Source organism: Ostrea edulis, chromosome 3, assembly GCF_947568905.1.
Source record: "Ostrea edulis chromosome 3, xbOstEdul1.1, whole genome shotgun sequence".
Taxonomy (NCBI): Eukaryota; Metazoa; Mollusca; class Bivalvia; order Ostreida; family Ostreidae; genus Ostrea; species Ostrea edulis.
Window position 1 is genome coordinate 47,218,797 of NC_079166.1, and position 17,306 is coordinate 47,236,102.

The window sequence follows — 17,306 nt, forward strand, 5'->3', positions numbered from 1 at the left end:
AGAAGGCAAATGTTCTTGACCTAAATTAGATCATTAGCTTAGTAATTAGATAGATTTTCGAAAATGTAGCTGAACATGAAAGATTTTCGAAAATGTAGCTGAACATGAAAAAATGGTGCTTTTGGTTAGGTCAGAAACACAAAACTAAAAGTTGTTTAACTGATTTTATATTTTTGAATAAAAATCTAACCTTTGTTATTTCTTGCTATATGAAAGACCTTGCCTGATTGTGTTGCGTTTCTGAAAAAAGTTAGCTCAGAAATCTATTGTTTTATGAATATTTGACTGTATACAATGCAAGGTATGTTGGTTGCCATGGCAACCATTATTGCTGAGATATTTAAATTTCTTATTTCAACAAAATTTTAAATAATCCTTTTTCATTTACCTTAAACTAAAAAAATATGCATCTTATTATCTTAATTGTATTTATTTTGGACTTTAAAGAGGTATATTTCACAATTTTTGCAAGGACTTTGTCCTTGTTATCATGGTAACAACAAAGTGATCAATAACTTTGTGTTATTTGAGTTTAATTTACTCGAACATGCGTTTTCAATGATTTTATCAATAACACTGCATAAAAATTTAGAATTCTTCAATAATTTTTTTTTTTTGTTGCTCTTTCCAAAAAATTCTCCATGATTACTGACAGCTTCTCCTAACCTCTCACCAAGGGGTTATCAATTTCACAATCTTGGTTAAGGGCTTCATAGATATCGTAACCATGCATTTGGTTTTTATCCCACATGTGCGGGAGTAGAGATGAAGATGGTTGAAAATTTGTTCTTTGGTGTTTTGTTTTGTTTCTGCAGTTTTTGTCCCCACCCATGAGGCCCTGGGGGAGCCAAGATCATAAATTCAACAATTTACATTCCTCTTATCATAAAGAAGCTTTAGAACACCAAAAATGGTAATTTGTAGTTTTTAAGAAGTTAAAAACGTAAAATTGTTAACGGACGACACACGACGACCAATGACCTAAGAATAGTATTAAAACTTCTTAGTTATTTCGGATTTCAAACATTTCGGTTGAGCATCACTGAAGAGACATTATTTGTCGAAATGCGCATCTGGTGCATCAAAATTGGTACCGTATAAGTTTTACAAATTGAACCATGTTTACATTGACAGCGTACAGTACAGACCACAAATCTGTGTATTAGCTAGATCACACAATGTGTTGCATAATAAAATACTAGAATTAATAATAAATTAATGGATGGTTTTTTGAAAGTAATGAATGTATAAAATGTTCAAGTCTTCTCTTAGGTTAATGAATTATTGTTTTCCTTACAACTATGTACAAATATTAATTAGTATATAAATAAAATCAAAAATTATAAATCTACTATATGAAATGATTTCTGACAATGGTATTTTACTTCATAAACATAAAGATGGATATGAATGAGAGTTAAATAGCGTTTGATAAAAATATATTGTCTTTGCATTGATAAGAAATAAAGCTGTAAACTTGTACATAGAATGAATCAGTAACCCACTTTTAATATCGTTCTTGATAATGTGTGCTTGTGACGTCATAAAGACCCTTCGATTTAAATAACGCAATGAAAATAGTGTAACTGTGCACCGTTTTGTTTCATGAAATCTCTCACTAATTTAATGGATATGGACGAATTTCTGTTTACAAATTCATCAGGGCTAATCGTTCAACATACAGCTAAAATCTGATTAGATCTGCTCACGTACATGTAGATCGCTACCTTTTGTAGCAATCTATGTGAGCGATTCAAAGGATCTGATTTTAATCAGATTGAGTTCTGCAGCTACATGTTACAATACATATACATCAGGCAATTCTATATACATGTTCAAGAATTTGTTTAACGTTCCGCTCAATTTTTTTTCCACTCATATGGAGACGTCACCATTACCGATGTGATGGGCTGCAAATTTAGTCCTATGCTCGACACCTACGGCCTTTCAGCAGGGAGGGATTTTTATCGTGCCACACCTGCTGTGACACGGGACCATTTATTTATAATAAAGGCCCAAGGTTTTTGTAGTCTCATCCGGAGGACCGTCCCATTTAGTCACCTCTTACGACAAGCAAGGGGTACTGAGGACCTATTCTGACCACAGGAATATACAAGAGGCCCACAGACCTTATCAGTCACCTGTTTTTAAAAAACAATCTTCATACAAATCTCAAAAGAAATGGCATTATAGTTATCAAGAAGCTAAAAATGTTTGATTGTTAACACATTTAATCACTGGCCATTTTGGCCCCACGTTAATACCAAAACCTCTACCCCTGGGATCATGAAATTTACAATTTTGATACAGGGTTATCTGCTCATTCTTAATAACCATCTACTTTCAATAGAATTAGAGAAGATGTCTTTTGAATTTTTTACACATACATACTATATACCAAATTTTGCCCCTTCTGCTCTACATCACTATGTATTTTTACAATTTTTCTAACACGTGTGGTTGTAGAGAAGATATTTGAAAACAAGAGGCCCATGGGTCACATCGTTCACCTGAGTCACCTTGGCCCATATCTGAAGACTTTCCATATATATTTGCATGTAAAACCTTAGTCCCTATTATGGCCCAAACTACCCTTTGCAAACGTGAATCTACACTATGTCAGAAAGCTTTCATGTAAATGTCAACTTCTTTGGCCCAATGGTTCTTGAAAAGAAGATTTTTAAAGCTTTTTCCTATATTTGTATGTAAAACTTTGAACCCCCCCACTTGTGGCCCCATCCTACCCCCCCGGGGGCCATGATTTGAACAAACTTGAATCTGCACTATGTCAGAAAGTTTTCTTGTAAATCTCAGCTTTTCTGGCTTAGTGGTTCTTAAGAAGAAGATTTTTAAAGATTTTCCCTATATATTTGTATGTAAAACTTTGATCCCCTATTGTGGCCCCATCCTACCCCCGGGGGCCATGATTTGAACAAACTTGAATCTGCACTATGTCAGAAAGTTGTCATGTAAAAATCAGCTTTTCTAGCTCAGTGGTTCTTGAGAAGAAGATTTTTAAAGATTTTTCCTATATATTTGTATGTAAAACTTTGATCCCCTATTGTGGCCCCATCCAAACCCCGGGGCCCATGATTTGATCAAACTTGAATCTGCATTATGTCAGGAAGCTTTCATGTAAATCTCAGTTCTTCTGGCCCAGTGGTTCTTGAGAAGAAGATTTTTAAATGACCCCACCCTATTTTTGCATTTTTGTGATTATCTCCCCTTTGAAAGGGACATGGCCCTTCATTTGAACAAATTGAAAGCCCTTCACCTAAGGATGCTTTTGGCCATGTTTGGTTGAAATTGGCCCAGTGGTTCTGGAGAAGAAGTCGAAAATGTGAAAAGTTTACAGACAGACAGACGGACAGACAGACAGACGGCAGAGAAAAGCGATCAGAAAAGCTCACTTGAATCTTCGGTTCAGGTGAGCTAACTAGTCAATTTTGCCCCACCCCTAAGGCCTAAGGGGGTGCAAGAGTCCTGAAATTTACAATTTATGTCCCCCTTGTCACAATGATGCTTCAAATTTCAAGAGAACTGGAATGGTAATTATCAAGAAGAAGTTAAAAATGTTCAATTGTGAAAGCACGACAGATGAAGGACAACCATTTGCCTTAGGTCACCCGAGTTTACTCAGGTGACCTAATGATTATATGCTAAAAAGTAGTATGGTCAACATAATCATAATGACCTAAAATCAATCAAGTTTTCAATAACTAAAACTTCGCTAGAAATGATGAAATGCTGAAAATGTGTACATACTTATTCAACTCCGTACGTCACAAGGTCTTTACATTGTTTTTCAAAAGGGGTAGAGGCATTGTGATTGGGAGGTACGTAATCACAAAACCTTGACTTGTGAGGATTAAAACACCAGTGTGCGATTCTAAACATAAAAGCAAAACGGTAATGCATAATATAGTGATGAAAAGAAAACGGTCACCAATTTTTTTTTCCAAATTGAACAACTTATCGCCATATTCAGAACTTAATCTTGTGCCAGTTTTCAGTAAACGAATGCATGTCAGAATTAGCCTCGGAAAGAGCTATTTTCCTCATATAAATCTATTGTAAACGTATCTGGAATAGAAATAAGATTTTAATATTTTTTAAGCGAAAATCATACCGAACGAATTTCGCAAGATTGAAGAAGTATAAACTTTTTTTTGAAAATTATTCCATACTTAGACAGTTTCTACGGGTGTTTACCGTTACCACGTGCTTCCAATCAAATGATCAATTATGATCTGTTCAATTTACCTGGTCAAATACTGCATGATTATGATCACATCCGGCAAATAAAACGAAATTGACAAAAGAAAGAGACGTTTGTAATTGGGGTACAATAAAGGGAATTTTTGTGTTGTCTTCAAAGGCAAAAGAGCGGCGATTTTTTTGTGTTCAAATTTGGGAAAGGGCAGAGGGCGGCGGCAAAAGGCGGCAGGGCGGGGCGCCCCTCTGAAACTGTGTAAGGGAATCCCTAAATATGAGTAATAAGCATAGTTTCAGTAAATTAATTTTACAGTTTTACAATGCATTCCATAATGTATGTGATAAACATGTACTATGAAAATTTGGGGGGCAGTAAATTTCACTGTGGGCCAGTAAATTCAGACAATGTACTGGTCCGACTGGCCAGCAAGTTTTTTAAAGTGTTTTCGTGAAGACTGAAAGCTTGGAGAAAACTAGAATTATCCTCTGGAAACCATTTATTGTAATATATGAATCTCGTGCAATCTGAATCAGAATTAGAGTAAATAATTTATGGTGATAACTTTTCTTAACATTTTGGGACTCTTTGACTGCAGTAATTATAACAAGACTTCATTCATGCATTATTCAGATTTTGAATAAGTCATAATAAGATGTTTCATGATCCTGTTGCCACATTTATGGAGGCATGAAAACAAGATCTGTTTTCTTTGGCCTTTTCAAATAATTTTCAAGGGATTGAACTTCTGAAATGAATTCCTTAATTTGTGTTGAAGACTCATCTGAAAATTTTGATGAATATATTTTCTTTGCAGTTATTTGGGTTCTATCATCTCCATTGCGGTGTTCAGCATAAACAATGCTGAGGGTTACTAGTTTATCACCGAGAATGTTCACCAATCTACTACAGTCGTCTTCCTGCAAAAATGTTTGAAAACCATTAAAATCACAATGTCAAAGTACTTATGTACTGATTCTCAAGTGTGCGTAATAGTAAATAGTGTTTTATACAATGTACATGCATATATGCTGTACATGTACTAAATACAATGAAAATATGTATAAAACAGCATTCCAGATTTATGGAAAGTTTTACATTGAGTTGCTATTTAATTAGCAGTAGTGTACCTCCCACCTTTTCATATAACTTACAGTCTGAAATTGTATTGCATAATATGCCATATCACACAAGATGTGATTGTGAAACAACAATGCCCCATATGGGAGAAGAGTAATATACTACCTAACAAAAGGTCTCGTCACAAGAAATACACATGTGAAATATGAAAGCCCTGGTACCACTATAAGCATTCAAAAGTTATGGCCAAAGTTAATGTTTTTCAAAAGTAGGTCAAATATCCAAGTCAAGGTAATTGACATCAATCATTCTGGTACCAAAAGAAAAGTCTTATCACCAGAAATACACATGTGAACTATTAAAACCCTAGCTCTAACAGTTAAAATGTTATGGTCAAGGTTAAATGTTTACACCAAAAAACAGACATAGTATGATTACATGTACATAGGAATTTAAGCACTTATTTAGATTTAAATTCTATGAAAATCTTCTGATAATTGCCTCTATCTTATCATTATTAAAAATTATTCGAAGTCCTGTAACTCTGTAAAGACAAAGCCAGTAACTATGAAAATCAAATGGGATCTTCGTCTTTCTACTCTAAGTGTTGTGTATATTTATGTAAAATTTATTAAAGTCTCCCCAAGGTAACTTAGAGTTACATGTATCACATGCCATAGAATGGGCTGATGGATGGACAGAGTGATTTATTATAGGGCACCCACCATATGGCTGCACCCCAAACAATAAGGGTCATCCTCAAGTTTTCTCATGTGAAGTTTTATTTCTAAAACTCAACAATGTTCGAAAATTCATCTAAAACCCAGTGTTACATATAGACAGACATGCCAAAGTGAACTTTTCATAAAGTAGGTCAAAATCCAAGGTCAAAGAAATTGGTACCAAAAGAAAGCTCTTGCCATAAGAAATACTTGCATGAAATATGAAAGATTTATCACTCACTCTTCAAAAGTTATGAGCAAGGTTAAAGTTTCAGTTAACGTTTTGAAATTTTGGTCAAACTCCAAGGTCAAAAGGTCAAACATCATGGCATCAAATCAAATTTCTTGCCATAAGGAATCTATATACAAAATATGAAATGCACATATGAAATATGAGAGACCAGGTACTGTATCACTTGTGGCTTCACCCTACAACCAGGGATCACAATTTAAACAAACTTGAATCTGCACTATATGCTACATGTGGGTGCTTTTACGACTAATTGTGGCCCTGCTGTTGTTGAGATGAAAGCATTCTTATGTAAAACTTTGATTTCCTATTCTGAGGGTCATAATTTGAACAATCTTGAATCTGAACTACCTCAGGGGATGCTTGCATATCAATAAGTAATCATGGCCTTGCTGCTATTGAGAAGATTTTTCTTTTTAAAAAAATTCCTAATATATTCCAACATAAAACTTGGATCCCCTATTGTGGCCCTACTCTACCCCTGGGGGTTATGATTTGAACAAACTTCAATTTGCACTACCTGGCAGGGCTTGAAGCTAACTTTTTACGTCACAAGTTCAGCTGGACTGATAGGGTATAATTTCAACCAGTCCAGCAAAGTTTTCCAAAAATAATTAAACATAATTCGCTAATGTTATTAAAATTAAATTAAACTCAATATGCCTCAGACAATATTGTAACACTTACATGTATGTGGGATTTATAATTTACGAATCAAATCCTTCTGATATCTACAGATCAAAGCATGTATGTATAAGATTTCATAAGACTTAGTATATTTTCCAAAATGATGCTTTAGTATATTAACCAGTCCCATCGGACTGACTAAATCAAATGTCAGTCAGTCCGCCAGACTTTTAACCAGTCACAGACTGACAGGCATATGTTAATTTCAAGCCCTAGAGCTGCCTGGGTATGCTTGCATATCAATATGAGTAATCATGACCCTGATTTTCTTGAGACGAAGATATTTTCTACGTATATCCCCATGTAAAAGTTTGATCCCCTATTGTGGCCCCATCCTATATCCATGGGCCATGATTTAAACAAATTTGAATCTGCATTATGTCAGGTTAATTAGCTTTGATGTAAATTTCAACTTTTCTGGCCAAGTGGTTCTTGAGAAGATTTTCAAATGACCCAACCTTATTTTGCATTTTCTTGATTGTCTCCCCTTTGAAAGAGGCATGGTCCCCTTATTTGAACAAACTTCAATCCCCTTCACCCAAGGATTATTTTGATTGGAAATGGCATCGAGGTCCCGGAGAAGATAATGACAACAAAAGACGTCAAACAAATTTTGATCAGAGAAAAGCTCACTTGATCTTTCGGTTCAGGTGAGCTAAAAACAAAGACAAGAAAGGTTTTGTCACAATTAAGGAATACACATGTGGAATATGAAAGCAATATCATAACCAATCAAAACTTATGGCCCAAGTTAAAGTTTTTCAAAAGTAGCTCAAACACCCAGGTCAAGGTCATGATGTCAACATTTTGGTATTAAAAGAAATGTTTTGTCAAAAGGGATACACATGTGAAATATGAAAGCCTTGCCCCATAACATTAAAACGTTATGGCCTAGCTAGGTTAAAGTTTTTCAAAGTTAGGTCAAACTCCAAGGTGAAGGTCACAAGGTCAAATTTGTGGGTATCAAATGAAAGGTTTTGTCACAAGGAATACCATGTGAATTATGAAACCACTATCACCATCCATTCAAAAGTTATGGGCAAGGTTAACGTTTTTACAGACAAACAGACCAACAAGAGGCCCATGGGTCACAATGCTCACCTGAGTCACTTTGGCCCACATTTATAAATTTTACCCATATATTTGTATGTAAAACTTTGATCCTTATTGTGAGCCACAACCTACTCCCAGGGGTCATGATTTTTACAAACTTGAATCTGCACTATGTCAGGAAGCTTTCATGTAAATGTAAACTTTTCTGGCCCAGTGGTTCTTGAGAAGATTTTTTAAGATTTCCATAGTATATATTTCTATATAAAACTTTAATCCCCTATTGTAGCTCCATCCTACCCCCAGGGGCCATGATTTAAACAAACTTGAATCTACTTTATACCAGGAAGCTTTCAGGTAAATCTCCACTCTTATGGCCTAGTGGTTCTTGAGAAGAAGACTTTTAAAGGTTTTTCCTATAATTTCGCATGTAAAAAATTTGATCCCCTATTGTGGCCCCACCCTATCCCCGGGGTTCATGATTTTAACTGTCAACAAACTTTAATCTTCACTATGTCATGAAGCTTTCAGATAAATTCCAGCTTTTCTAGCCTAGTGGTTCTTGAGAAGAAGATTCTGAAATGATCCCAACCTATTTCTGCATTTTTGTGATTATTTCCCCTTTGAAGCGGGCATGGCCGTTCATTTGAACAAATAAAAAATTCCAGCTGCTCTGTTCACATCCTGTTATGTGAAGGTCATAATTTTTAATATTGAGTTCAAGAGTAAGACAGATTTTCATTGGACAAAAAGTAATTAATGTTACGGGACATAACTTTCTATAAACAATAGGTGGCACAGTTCAAGCCAAGGGAAACACCATGGATCATCACCTTTGGCTAGTGACAATGTCGCTTTCAGAACATTCAATGAATAATTATGAATTTACATTATCATAGACATATCACATTTTCCTCTTCTGGATTTATTGCAATATCTGGAAAAATGGAACAATTTTTATATAAATATCCTTGATAATACATATGTACATGTAGCCTATAGCTAGCTACTTAAAGTGTCCCGGAAGTCAAATATACATTTTGGTTTATCTTATGTATTTTTAAAAATGAATACCGATAGTAAAATTCTTTCAGTTATTTTTTAATCAATAAACGATATAATGGGCAAAAACAACCTTTTTCGTAAATTCACACCTTTACGATACCGAAAACGAGACTGAAAATGTAATACCGGATCTGACGTCACAACCCATCATTGGCGGTTTCTTCACAACAAGACGTGAGTATAAGAGAAGAAAATATTCTAAGAGAAATGGCAAGTAAGAGTAAGGGACGCATGTGTGTAGTTGCAGGATGCAACAACAGGCCCTCGGACACCGTTTCCATCCATGTTTTCCCGAAGGACGAGCGACAGAGAGCAGCATGGACTCGATTTGTGGGACTGACCCGTGCAGACTGGACAGGACCGTCCCAGTATACTGTTGTTTGTATTGCGCATTTCACGGACAGATGTTTCGAGGCTCAGTTTTCACTGATGAGAGAATTTGTAATTCCTGCGAAAAAACGCCTCTGCCCTGGTGCGATTCTATCGCTTTACCCTAAGAGGAAAGTGGACGACCTCAACCTTGCCCTCCTCTCTTCGCCCGAGCCTAAACCCAAGCGCCAGGCTGCCGCCAAGCTGAAGAAAAATAGGGTAGGTCATGTGTAACTTTATTATGAAGATTCCATCGGTAAGAAAGTTGATAATTTTTATTGTAGTCTGTGACGTTTATTAGCTTTTTTCACTTTATAAGTTACAATACACGTACGAGTTTCTTACATGCCCCCATCTGATCAGGACCCTGGATTAGATTACCGTTTAAACATATTCTGTCATATAGATCCACTGACCTATCTTAGTAATGTGATCAAGAATTTTGCATAATTCAAATATACGTAGACTTCTATTACTCTTTTAGTGGGCAATATTATTTTTCCAACACGATTAAATGTTAACATTGCAAAGATACCAATTCTGATTAATCAAGTGAAGGCTGAGGGGTGTAGAGTGGGTGGCCTCCGACACCTGTTATAACTCCTACATGTACATCCTTTGGATTTATACGTTAATGAAAATTAGATTATTTCCAAAAAATGACATATGATGGAAACCCCTCTTCACTAATTTAATTTACACAAATCATGGGCAGATCCAGGAATTTTGAAAAGGGAGGGGGGTTATACCATTATTAAATTTTAGTTGTTAGAGGGGGGTTCCACCATCTATATGTATGGGTGTTTTTTAGCAAAATTTTCTGATGAAAGGGGAGGGTTCCGACCTTCAGGATACTCCCTTCCCCTTTGGATGATCAGGATCCCCCACTGCAAATTATTTCAATATTTACATGGGGACATTTTATTTCAAAATAATAATAGAATAACAGTAAATACATTATAAAGCACTATCATAACACTTATTTTATCCTTTTTTACTGGGAAAGGTTGATGATTGCTGCTCTACATTTTAATGAGAATTCCTCAAGGCTGCATGCCATAACGAAGGAGGGGGACCAACAATTTAAAATCAGCTTCCCGAAGTTCAAGTGTGGGGAATGCAGTGTTCGTAGGAAGCCTGTTGATCCAACATTTAGTAAGAATGTACTTCTAAAGATAATCCACTATCATAATTCATATCAAAATTAATTGGCATGGCATTTTTACTATTTTTGCATTTGTGACTTTTCTTTCAATCAAGTTTAAAACAGCAATAACAAAGTTAATGAGAATTTTTATTATTTATCAAAATACAATACATATAGTAAAGAGCAATTTATTTATAAGGATATAAAGCATACATCAAATTTTAAATAGTGTCCATTTATTCCAGCCCATCATTCCTGATGAAGGAGAATTATTTGGCCTTTCAAGGGTCATCAGAACCATTACCATGTTCATTGACAGCTCAACCACCTCCACTGTGCAGTGAATTTTTCCATCCTGATAAAGAAGCGGTGCTACATTTTAGATCGAGGTTCAGTCAGAAGGATCGAGACATCCGTGTGAATGTGAACAAAACGTAATACTAGCTATTTGGACATTCTAGCAAAGCAGATAAAAAATATGTTGGTCATACAGATGTGCTCTATTTTAATCTTGTTTAAAAATGTTAAATCATTGTAAAACACCTTTATCTTTGGTTTTGTTTAAATCTGAACCAAAGTCATATACAGTAGTAGGTTGTGAAAACAAATTTTGTTATTTTTTACAAATAAAAAAAGATTGGGAACAACCATGATATAGGGTCTGACCGTTGGGTAACTATCTGTTTGGTCTTGCATGCAACAGTGTATTTTTGCAAATAATTTATAGAATGGAATATTGGCATAGTATATGTAGTATTAGCTTAGTATATATAATAGTTGTAAGAGTTAAAAAATGATGGAACCTTTTTTAAAAATGGGAACATGAAAGGAGGGTCCTCGTCCCATTCCTGGGTGCAGAAACATTTTATTTAAAATATTGTTTGTGTAGCTGATGCTTTCTAGAAAATTTATATTTTGTAGTATTCTGTTTGCCAGTATTTATTTATAATTATGATATTTTTTACTACCATTATATTCATAAATGTATTATTTTTGGGCCATTTCTGTTAGAATGTTGTGCTTGAATTTTTTTGTATGCATCATGTATGAATCGTACATTTGTTTAAAAAAAAGTTGCTTCATCAAAATCATACCATCACTCAGGTGCATTGAATCCTCGATACTCCTCAGAGGCAAAGGAATTCCGTCACAGCACATGAGGGTAGAGGGACTCGCACCTTGTGCCTTAGGTATCCTTAGCACCATCAAACAAATTGCCTGTGTGTTATGTATCTGTTACGCCTGTAATTCCGGGAAATGTTTGGAATTATTCACTAATGATAAACTAGCAATCCGACCCAATGGTCATGTGAATTTTGTAGTGATTAAATCAATAAAAAAAAATTGACTTCCTCTTCGATTGTTGCCCTCATTTCTCCATACTGGGATTAGTATTGGTATTATGCCGTCTCAAGCTCATGCACATCTAAACACACTGATGAAAACCCAGGGTGTTCAGTAAAGCAGGCCAGTTCCTTGTTGAATGACTCCCCTCTTCTCATCAACCCTTGGCAATTCGGTGCAGCATACATTTTCCTTGGCAGCTGACATATGGAAATAGAATCCACACTGACACCTAAAATGATTTGTAAACCATGTAAATTTGTGAAAGAATAGAGAACTCAATAATGGGGAAAAGATAAGACAATTCTCCTCTAGATAATAATTTTTAAAAATTCTTAGAAAAATTGTAAGAACAAATATAACAGTATAAAAGGGGACGTGTCACATGAGACGTTAGAAATATCAATGTTATTTTTCAGCCCTTTCCCAATGAAGTAATGAGTGAAAATACACCACAGGAACAAATAATTTTGTCCGTAATGATAGTAGGCCTATTGATAATTGAGGGTATATACCATACCACTCCCTAATTACTAAGGGGTGGTATGGTACACACCAGTGAGACCACTAACATTGTTATTATACAGACAAAATTACAGATTCCTGTGAAAACGACGCGGACAGGCGTAATATGGTGATTAGACATCTGTAATTTTATCATTAATGTAATTAAGAATGATGTACAGTTAAACATGATTGATCAATTTTGTATTTCCCAAAATTTATTTTATAAACAAAAATTCTAACGGCGTCTTACCATTCCGTGCTTCCAAGGCGATGTTCAAGTTGTTCACATTCAGCATTCTCCCCATTTAACTTGTCGAAATAGTCAGAATCCATTGCAGCTTACTCTTATTGGTAAGGGACGATGTCCTGTACGTCCTCGTTACGATAATCTTCAAAGGAAGACGCTTCAAATGATATGTGGAGGTCGATTTCGTCCACAGAAACGGAGGTATCACTCGCATTTGCCATACTGGCAGTTTGAGACTGATGGGTTGTGACGTCACACGTCATTATGGTAATATAGTAAAACCGGAAGTTCAGTTGATTGATTTTGGGCAGGTGCAAAAATAGCTAACTTTGACGGGGAACATCTTGGTATTGAATGCACGCACGATCATAATTTTTTATTCTTATATTTTCAAATGTATTAATTTTCTGAACCAATTTACCATTTTTGCACCCATGACTTTCGGGGCACTTTAAAAAAAGCTACATGTACATAACAAGAGCCCACAGGCCATGTCAATCATCAGAGTATAATTAGTTAAAAGTATCACTAGTCTCAAGGTCTACGAAATCTATGATTATTTTCCTGTTCTGCATCTCTAAGCTAAATTTTAACTTCAGCAGCAGTATAAAACAAGATGTGTTCTTTTAGAAAACATTATAAATGCCCCTGAAAGTGCCCATACTGATGAAAGACTTTACATAATATGTTATATTACAACTACATATGTAGCTGCAGAACTGTAGCTCTCTGAAAAAATATTTTGACATAACAGAATATTTTTTCAGAGAGCTACAGTTCTGCAGCTATATTAACACTATATGACTAATTTGGACCAGCCTTAGGAGTCAAAACTCTGTGGGGTTGTGAAATTCACAATTTTGGTACATCGATCCCTCTCTGCTTTTCCTACGTACATGTATATGCATTGAATTTTTACATAGTATCAGCAAAATATAAAAAAGCCTTTCAATGATAGACATTTAATCATGTGCTATGACCATATTGGCCCCTCCCTGTTACCAAAGTGTGCGGAACTAACTTTTCAATCCTGTATTAATTGACATTGGTTCCGAAATTATTTTATTTCCTACAGACCACACCAAATTCCAATCGACCAAAATAAAAACACTAAAATCAGCACATAAAAACTAATTGATGAAGATGCAAGATATACCGTAGAAAACTTTGCGAATACAAACAGATTCATCAGCTGTTTTTGACATTCTAAAAGAACAATTAAAACTTAGGAAATGTGCGCTTGGTGGGTCCCCATCTCCTTACAGAAGAGGTCCCGTAGGGATCTGGGTTAGAATAGATCCTCAGTACCCCTAAGCCTTGTTTGTCATAAGGATGAAGTTTCAACAGTCGCATTTAAAGTCAGCATTTTGCAAATTCTATGTTCATTATAACGATCTAGTTTGCCAATACTACCGATCATTGGGTCAAATGCTGTCTGACTAGTGCTTGAAAAAGTTAATTTTGAACCCTGCATGGGATACATTGTAAAGTCAGGAATGATGTGGCATATTTATAATTGTGAAGAACTAATTGTTGGATATAATGTAATAAATTCTTGTGAATACATTTTTAAAAGGAGTTACCTGATACCTTACCCACCCAAAAATACCTCTAAATTTCAATTGATTCGGATTTAAACTTTTAGAGTTATCATGCAGATCCAGATATTTCTAAAATTTTCAATCTTTTTTCAGGACTGTGACCTTGACCTTTTTTCTCCAAAATCAATAGGGGGTCTTCCTAATCTGCTATCCAACAATATAACCAAGTTTCATTTGATTCAGTTTTAAACTTTTCGAGTTACTGTCCAGAAACCATAATTATTTGTCTGAAGTTTTCAATCTATTTTCGGTCACTGTGACTTTGACCTTTGACCTTTTTTCTCCAAAATCAATAGGGGCCTTGCTTTGATGGTATCCAACAATATATCCAAGTTTCATTTGATTCAAATTAAAAAATTTCGAGTTATCCTCCTGAAACCAATTTTTTTTTCGGAATTTTAAATCTATTTTCGGTCACTGTCACCTTGACCTTTGACCTATTTTCTCCAAAATCAATAGGGTCTTCCTTACCTGGTACATAACAATATCTTTAAGTATCATTTCATTCGGATTTAAACTTTCTGAGTAATCATCCGGAAACCAAATTTTTCTGAAATTTTCATTCTATTTTCAGTCACTATGACCTTGACCTTTGACCATTTTTCTCCAAAATTAATAGGGGTCTTCCTTACCTGGTACCCAACAATAAATCAAAGTTTCATTTGATTAGATTGTAAAATTTTCGAATTATCATCCGGAAACCAATTGTTGACGCCCAACCGTCCGCCCACCCGCCCGCATCACCAAACCAATAGCCGAGTTCAACTTCATTGCAACTCAGCTAAAAATACAACCGACTTATAGGCAGACTGACTTATGGGTGAGTATATACGGTAGGGCTCACAGTGGGTGTGACCGGTCAACAGGAGATGCTTATACTCCTCCTAGGCACCTGATCCCACCTCTGGTATGTACAATCATGTATATCCAGGGGTCGATGTTTGCCTAATTCTCTATTTTGTATTGCTTGTAATAGTTATAAGATTGATCACTGTTCGTTATCTTCACCTTTCATGCATCTTCGCTAGCCAAGGGTTTTCGGTCCACTCCGCTCCCCATGGGGAGCGGAGTGGACCGAAAACCCTTGGCTAGCGAAGATGCCTTTCATGAGACAGCAAAAACTGAGGCCCTGTGTCACAGCAGGTGTGGCACAATAAAGATCCCTCCATGCTTAAAGGCCATAAACACCAATGCTAGCATAGCTAGGCCTTAATTTTGCACCCTATCACTAGCAATGGTCTCCATATGAGTGAAAGATTCTTGATCAGGACATTAAACAATATACAACCAAACAACATTACAGAGAGGAAAAACACGTCAGCATAGAAATGGACAGTCACCCAGTTCCTTAACAATTACAAAGACTGTGATTATAAATAGCAGCGATTAAATGAGATCATGCACTTCTGGTATCAAAATTTGGATTTATTATTATTCTTATTTAACTCTATGCTAAACACAACACAGTTTGGATCAGAAAAACTGACTTAGGGCACATGAAGATGAAAGTGAATGTACACTATTATCAAGTTGATTCTATTCCATTTCCCACTCTTTTTTAAAATGGAATATATACTATGATTTGAATGATTCCTCATTAGATTGTGGAATATTTTATTACAACAAGCGGCCCATGGGCCACATCGCTCACCTGAATCACCTAGACCCAAATTTAAAGATTTTCTTTATACATTCGCATGTAAAAAATTCATCCCTATTGTGGCCCCAACCTATCTCCAGGGGCCATGATTTTTACAAACTTGAATCTGCACCATGTCAGGAAGCTTTCATGTAAATGTAAACTTCTTTGGCCAAATGGTTCTTGAGAAGATTTTTAAAGATTTGATCTATATATTTGTATGTAAAACTTTGATCCTCTATTGTGGGCCCCATCCTACCCTCTGGGGGCCATGCTTTTAACAAACTTGAATCTGCACTATGTCAGGAAGACTCCATGTAAATGTAAACTTTTCTGGCCCAGTGATTCTTGAAAAGAAGATTTTTAAAGATTTCTCCATTATATTTGTATGTAAAACTTTGTTCCCTTATTGTGGCCCCATCCTACCCCCGGAAGTCATGATTTTTACAAATTTGAATCTGCACTATGTCAGAAAGCTGTCATGTCAATTTGTACTTACCTGGCCCACTGGTTCTTGATAAGAAGATTTTAAAAGATTTTTCTCAATATATTTGTAGGTAAAACTTTGATCCCCTACAGTGGCCCCATTATACCCCCAGGGGTCTTGATTTTATCAAACTTGAATCTGCACTATGTCAGGAAGCTTTCATGTAAATTTGTATTTTCATAGCCCAGTGGTTCTTGAGAAGATTTTCAAAGATTTTACATAAATATTCCCATGTAAATCTTTGATCCCCTATTGGGGCCCCATTCTACCCCCAGGGGCCATGATTTTAACAAACTTGAATCTGCACAATGTCAGGAAACTTTCATGTAAATTTGAACTTTCCTAGCCCAGTGGTTCTTGAGAAGATTTTTAAAGATTTTCCCTACATATTTGTATGTAAAACTTTGATCCCCTATTGTACTAGCTGGTTCCATCCTACACCCGGGGGCCATGCTTTTAACAAACTTGAACCTTCATTATCTCAGGAAGCTTTCATGTACATTTCAGCTATTCTGGCTCTGTGATTCTTGAGAAGAAGATTTTTAAATAACCCAACCCTATTTTTGTGATTATCTCCCCTTTGAAGGGGCCATGGCCCTTCATTTGAATAAACTAGAACGCCCTTCACCCAAGGATGCTTTTGGCCAAGTTTGGTTGAAATTGGCCCAGTGGTTCTGGAGAAGAAGTCGAAAATGTGAATAGTTTACAAACGGACAGACGACGGACAACAGGCAATCAGAAAAGCTCACTTGGGCTTTCAGCTCAAATGAGCTAAAAACAGAAACAAATAAACAAACACAGACTTTATATAGCTTGGTTAGATTTCCTATAAACAAGTCGACGTTTTGATCTAATAGCATATAGATCAACAAGATTTTCTAGAGACATTGTCTATCGG

The 17,306-nt window shown here is 35.7% G+C and overlaps 2 protein-coding genes across 5 annotated transcripts in view; one reads left to right on the forward strand and one right to left on the reverse strand.

Annotated features, from left to right (window-relative positions):
- Positions 1 to 1,895: 1,895 nt before the first annotated feature.
- LOC125651149 (uncharacterized) overlaps positions 1,896 to 17,306 on the reverse strand; it is an 84,022-nt gene continuing 68,611 nt past the window's right edge. The window contains exons 8-10 of one of the 4 annotated variants that reach the window (XR_008800931.1): positions 12,685 to 12,823; positions 11,678 to 12,159; positions 10,348 to 10,938 (exon numbers count right to left, since the gene is read on the reverse strand). The gene's annotated coding sequence lies outside the window, so the exon portion shown is untranslated. Of the gene's footprint in view, positions 5,134 to 8,713; positions 8,940 to 10,347; positions 10,939 to 11,677; positions 12,160 to 12,684; positions 12,824 to 16,924 lie in introns of those variants that run through there. The other 3 variants (XM_056157983.1, XM_056157985.1, XM_056157984.1) reach the window with 3 other exon arrangements.
- On the forward strand, positions 9,275 to 11,004 carry LOC125660091 (THAP domain-containing protein 10-like). The gene is made up of 2 exons (XM_056160920.1): positions 9,275 to 9,655; positions 10,903 to 11,004. The coding sequence occupies exons 1-2, from the start codon at positions 9,275 to 9,277 to the stop codon at positions 11,002 to 11,004; spliced, it is 483 nt and encodes a 160-aa protein (XP_056016895.1).

Excerpts from the sequence above, each read along its gene's own strand:
- LOC125660091 (XM_056160920.1), top strand. The coding sequence starts at position 9,275 with ATGGCAAGTAAGAGTAAGGGACGCATGTGTGTAGTTGCAGGATGCAAC. Across the intron at positions 9,656-10,902 it reads CCAAGCTGAAGAAAAATAGG|CTCAACCACCTCCACTGTGC; the intron begins GTAGGTCATGTG and ends GTTCATTGACAG.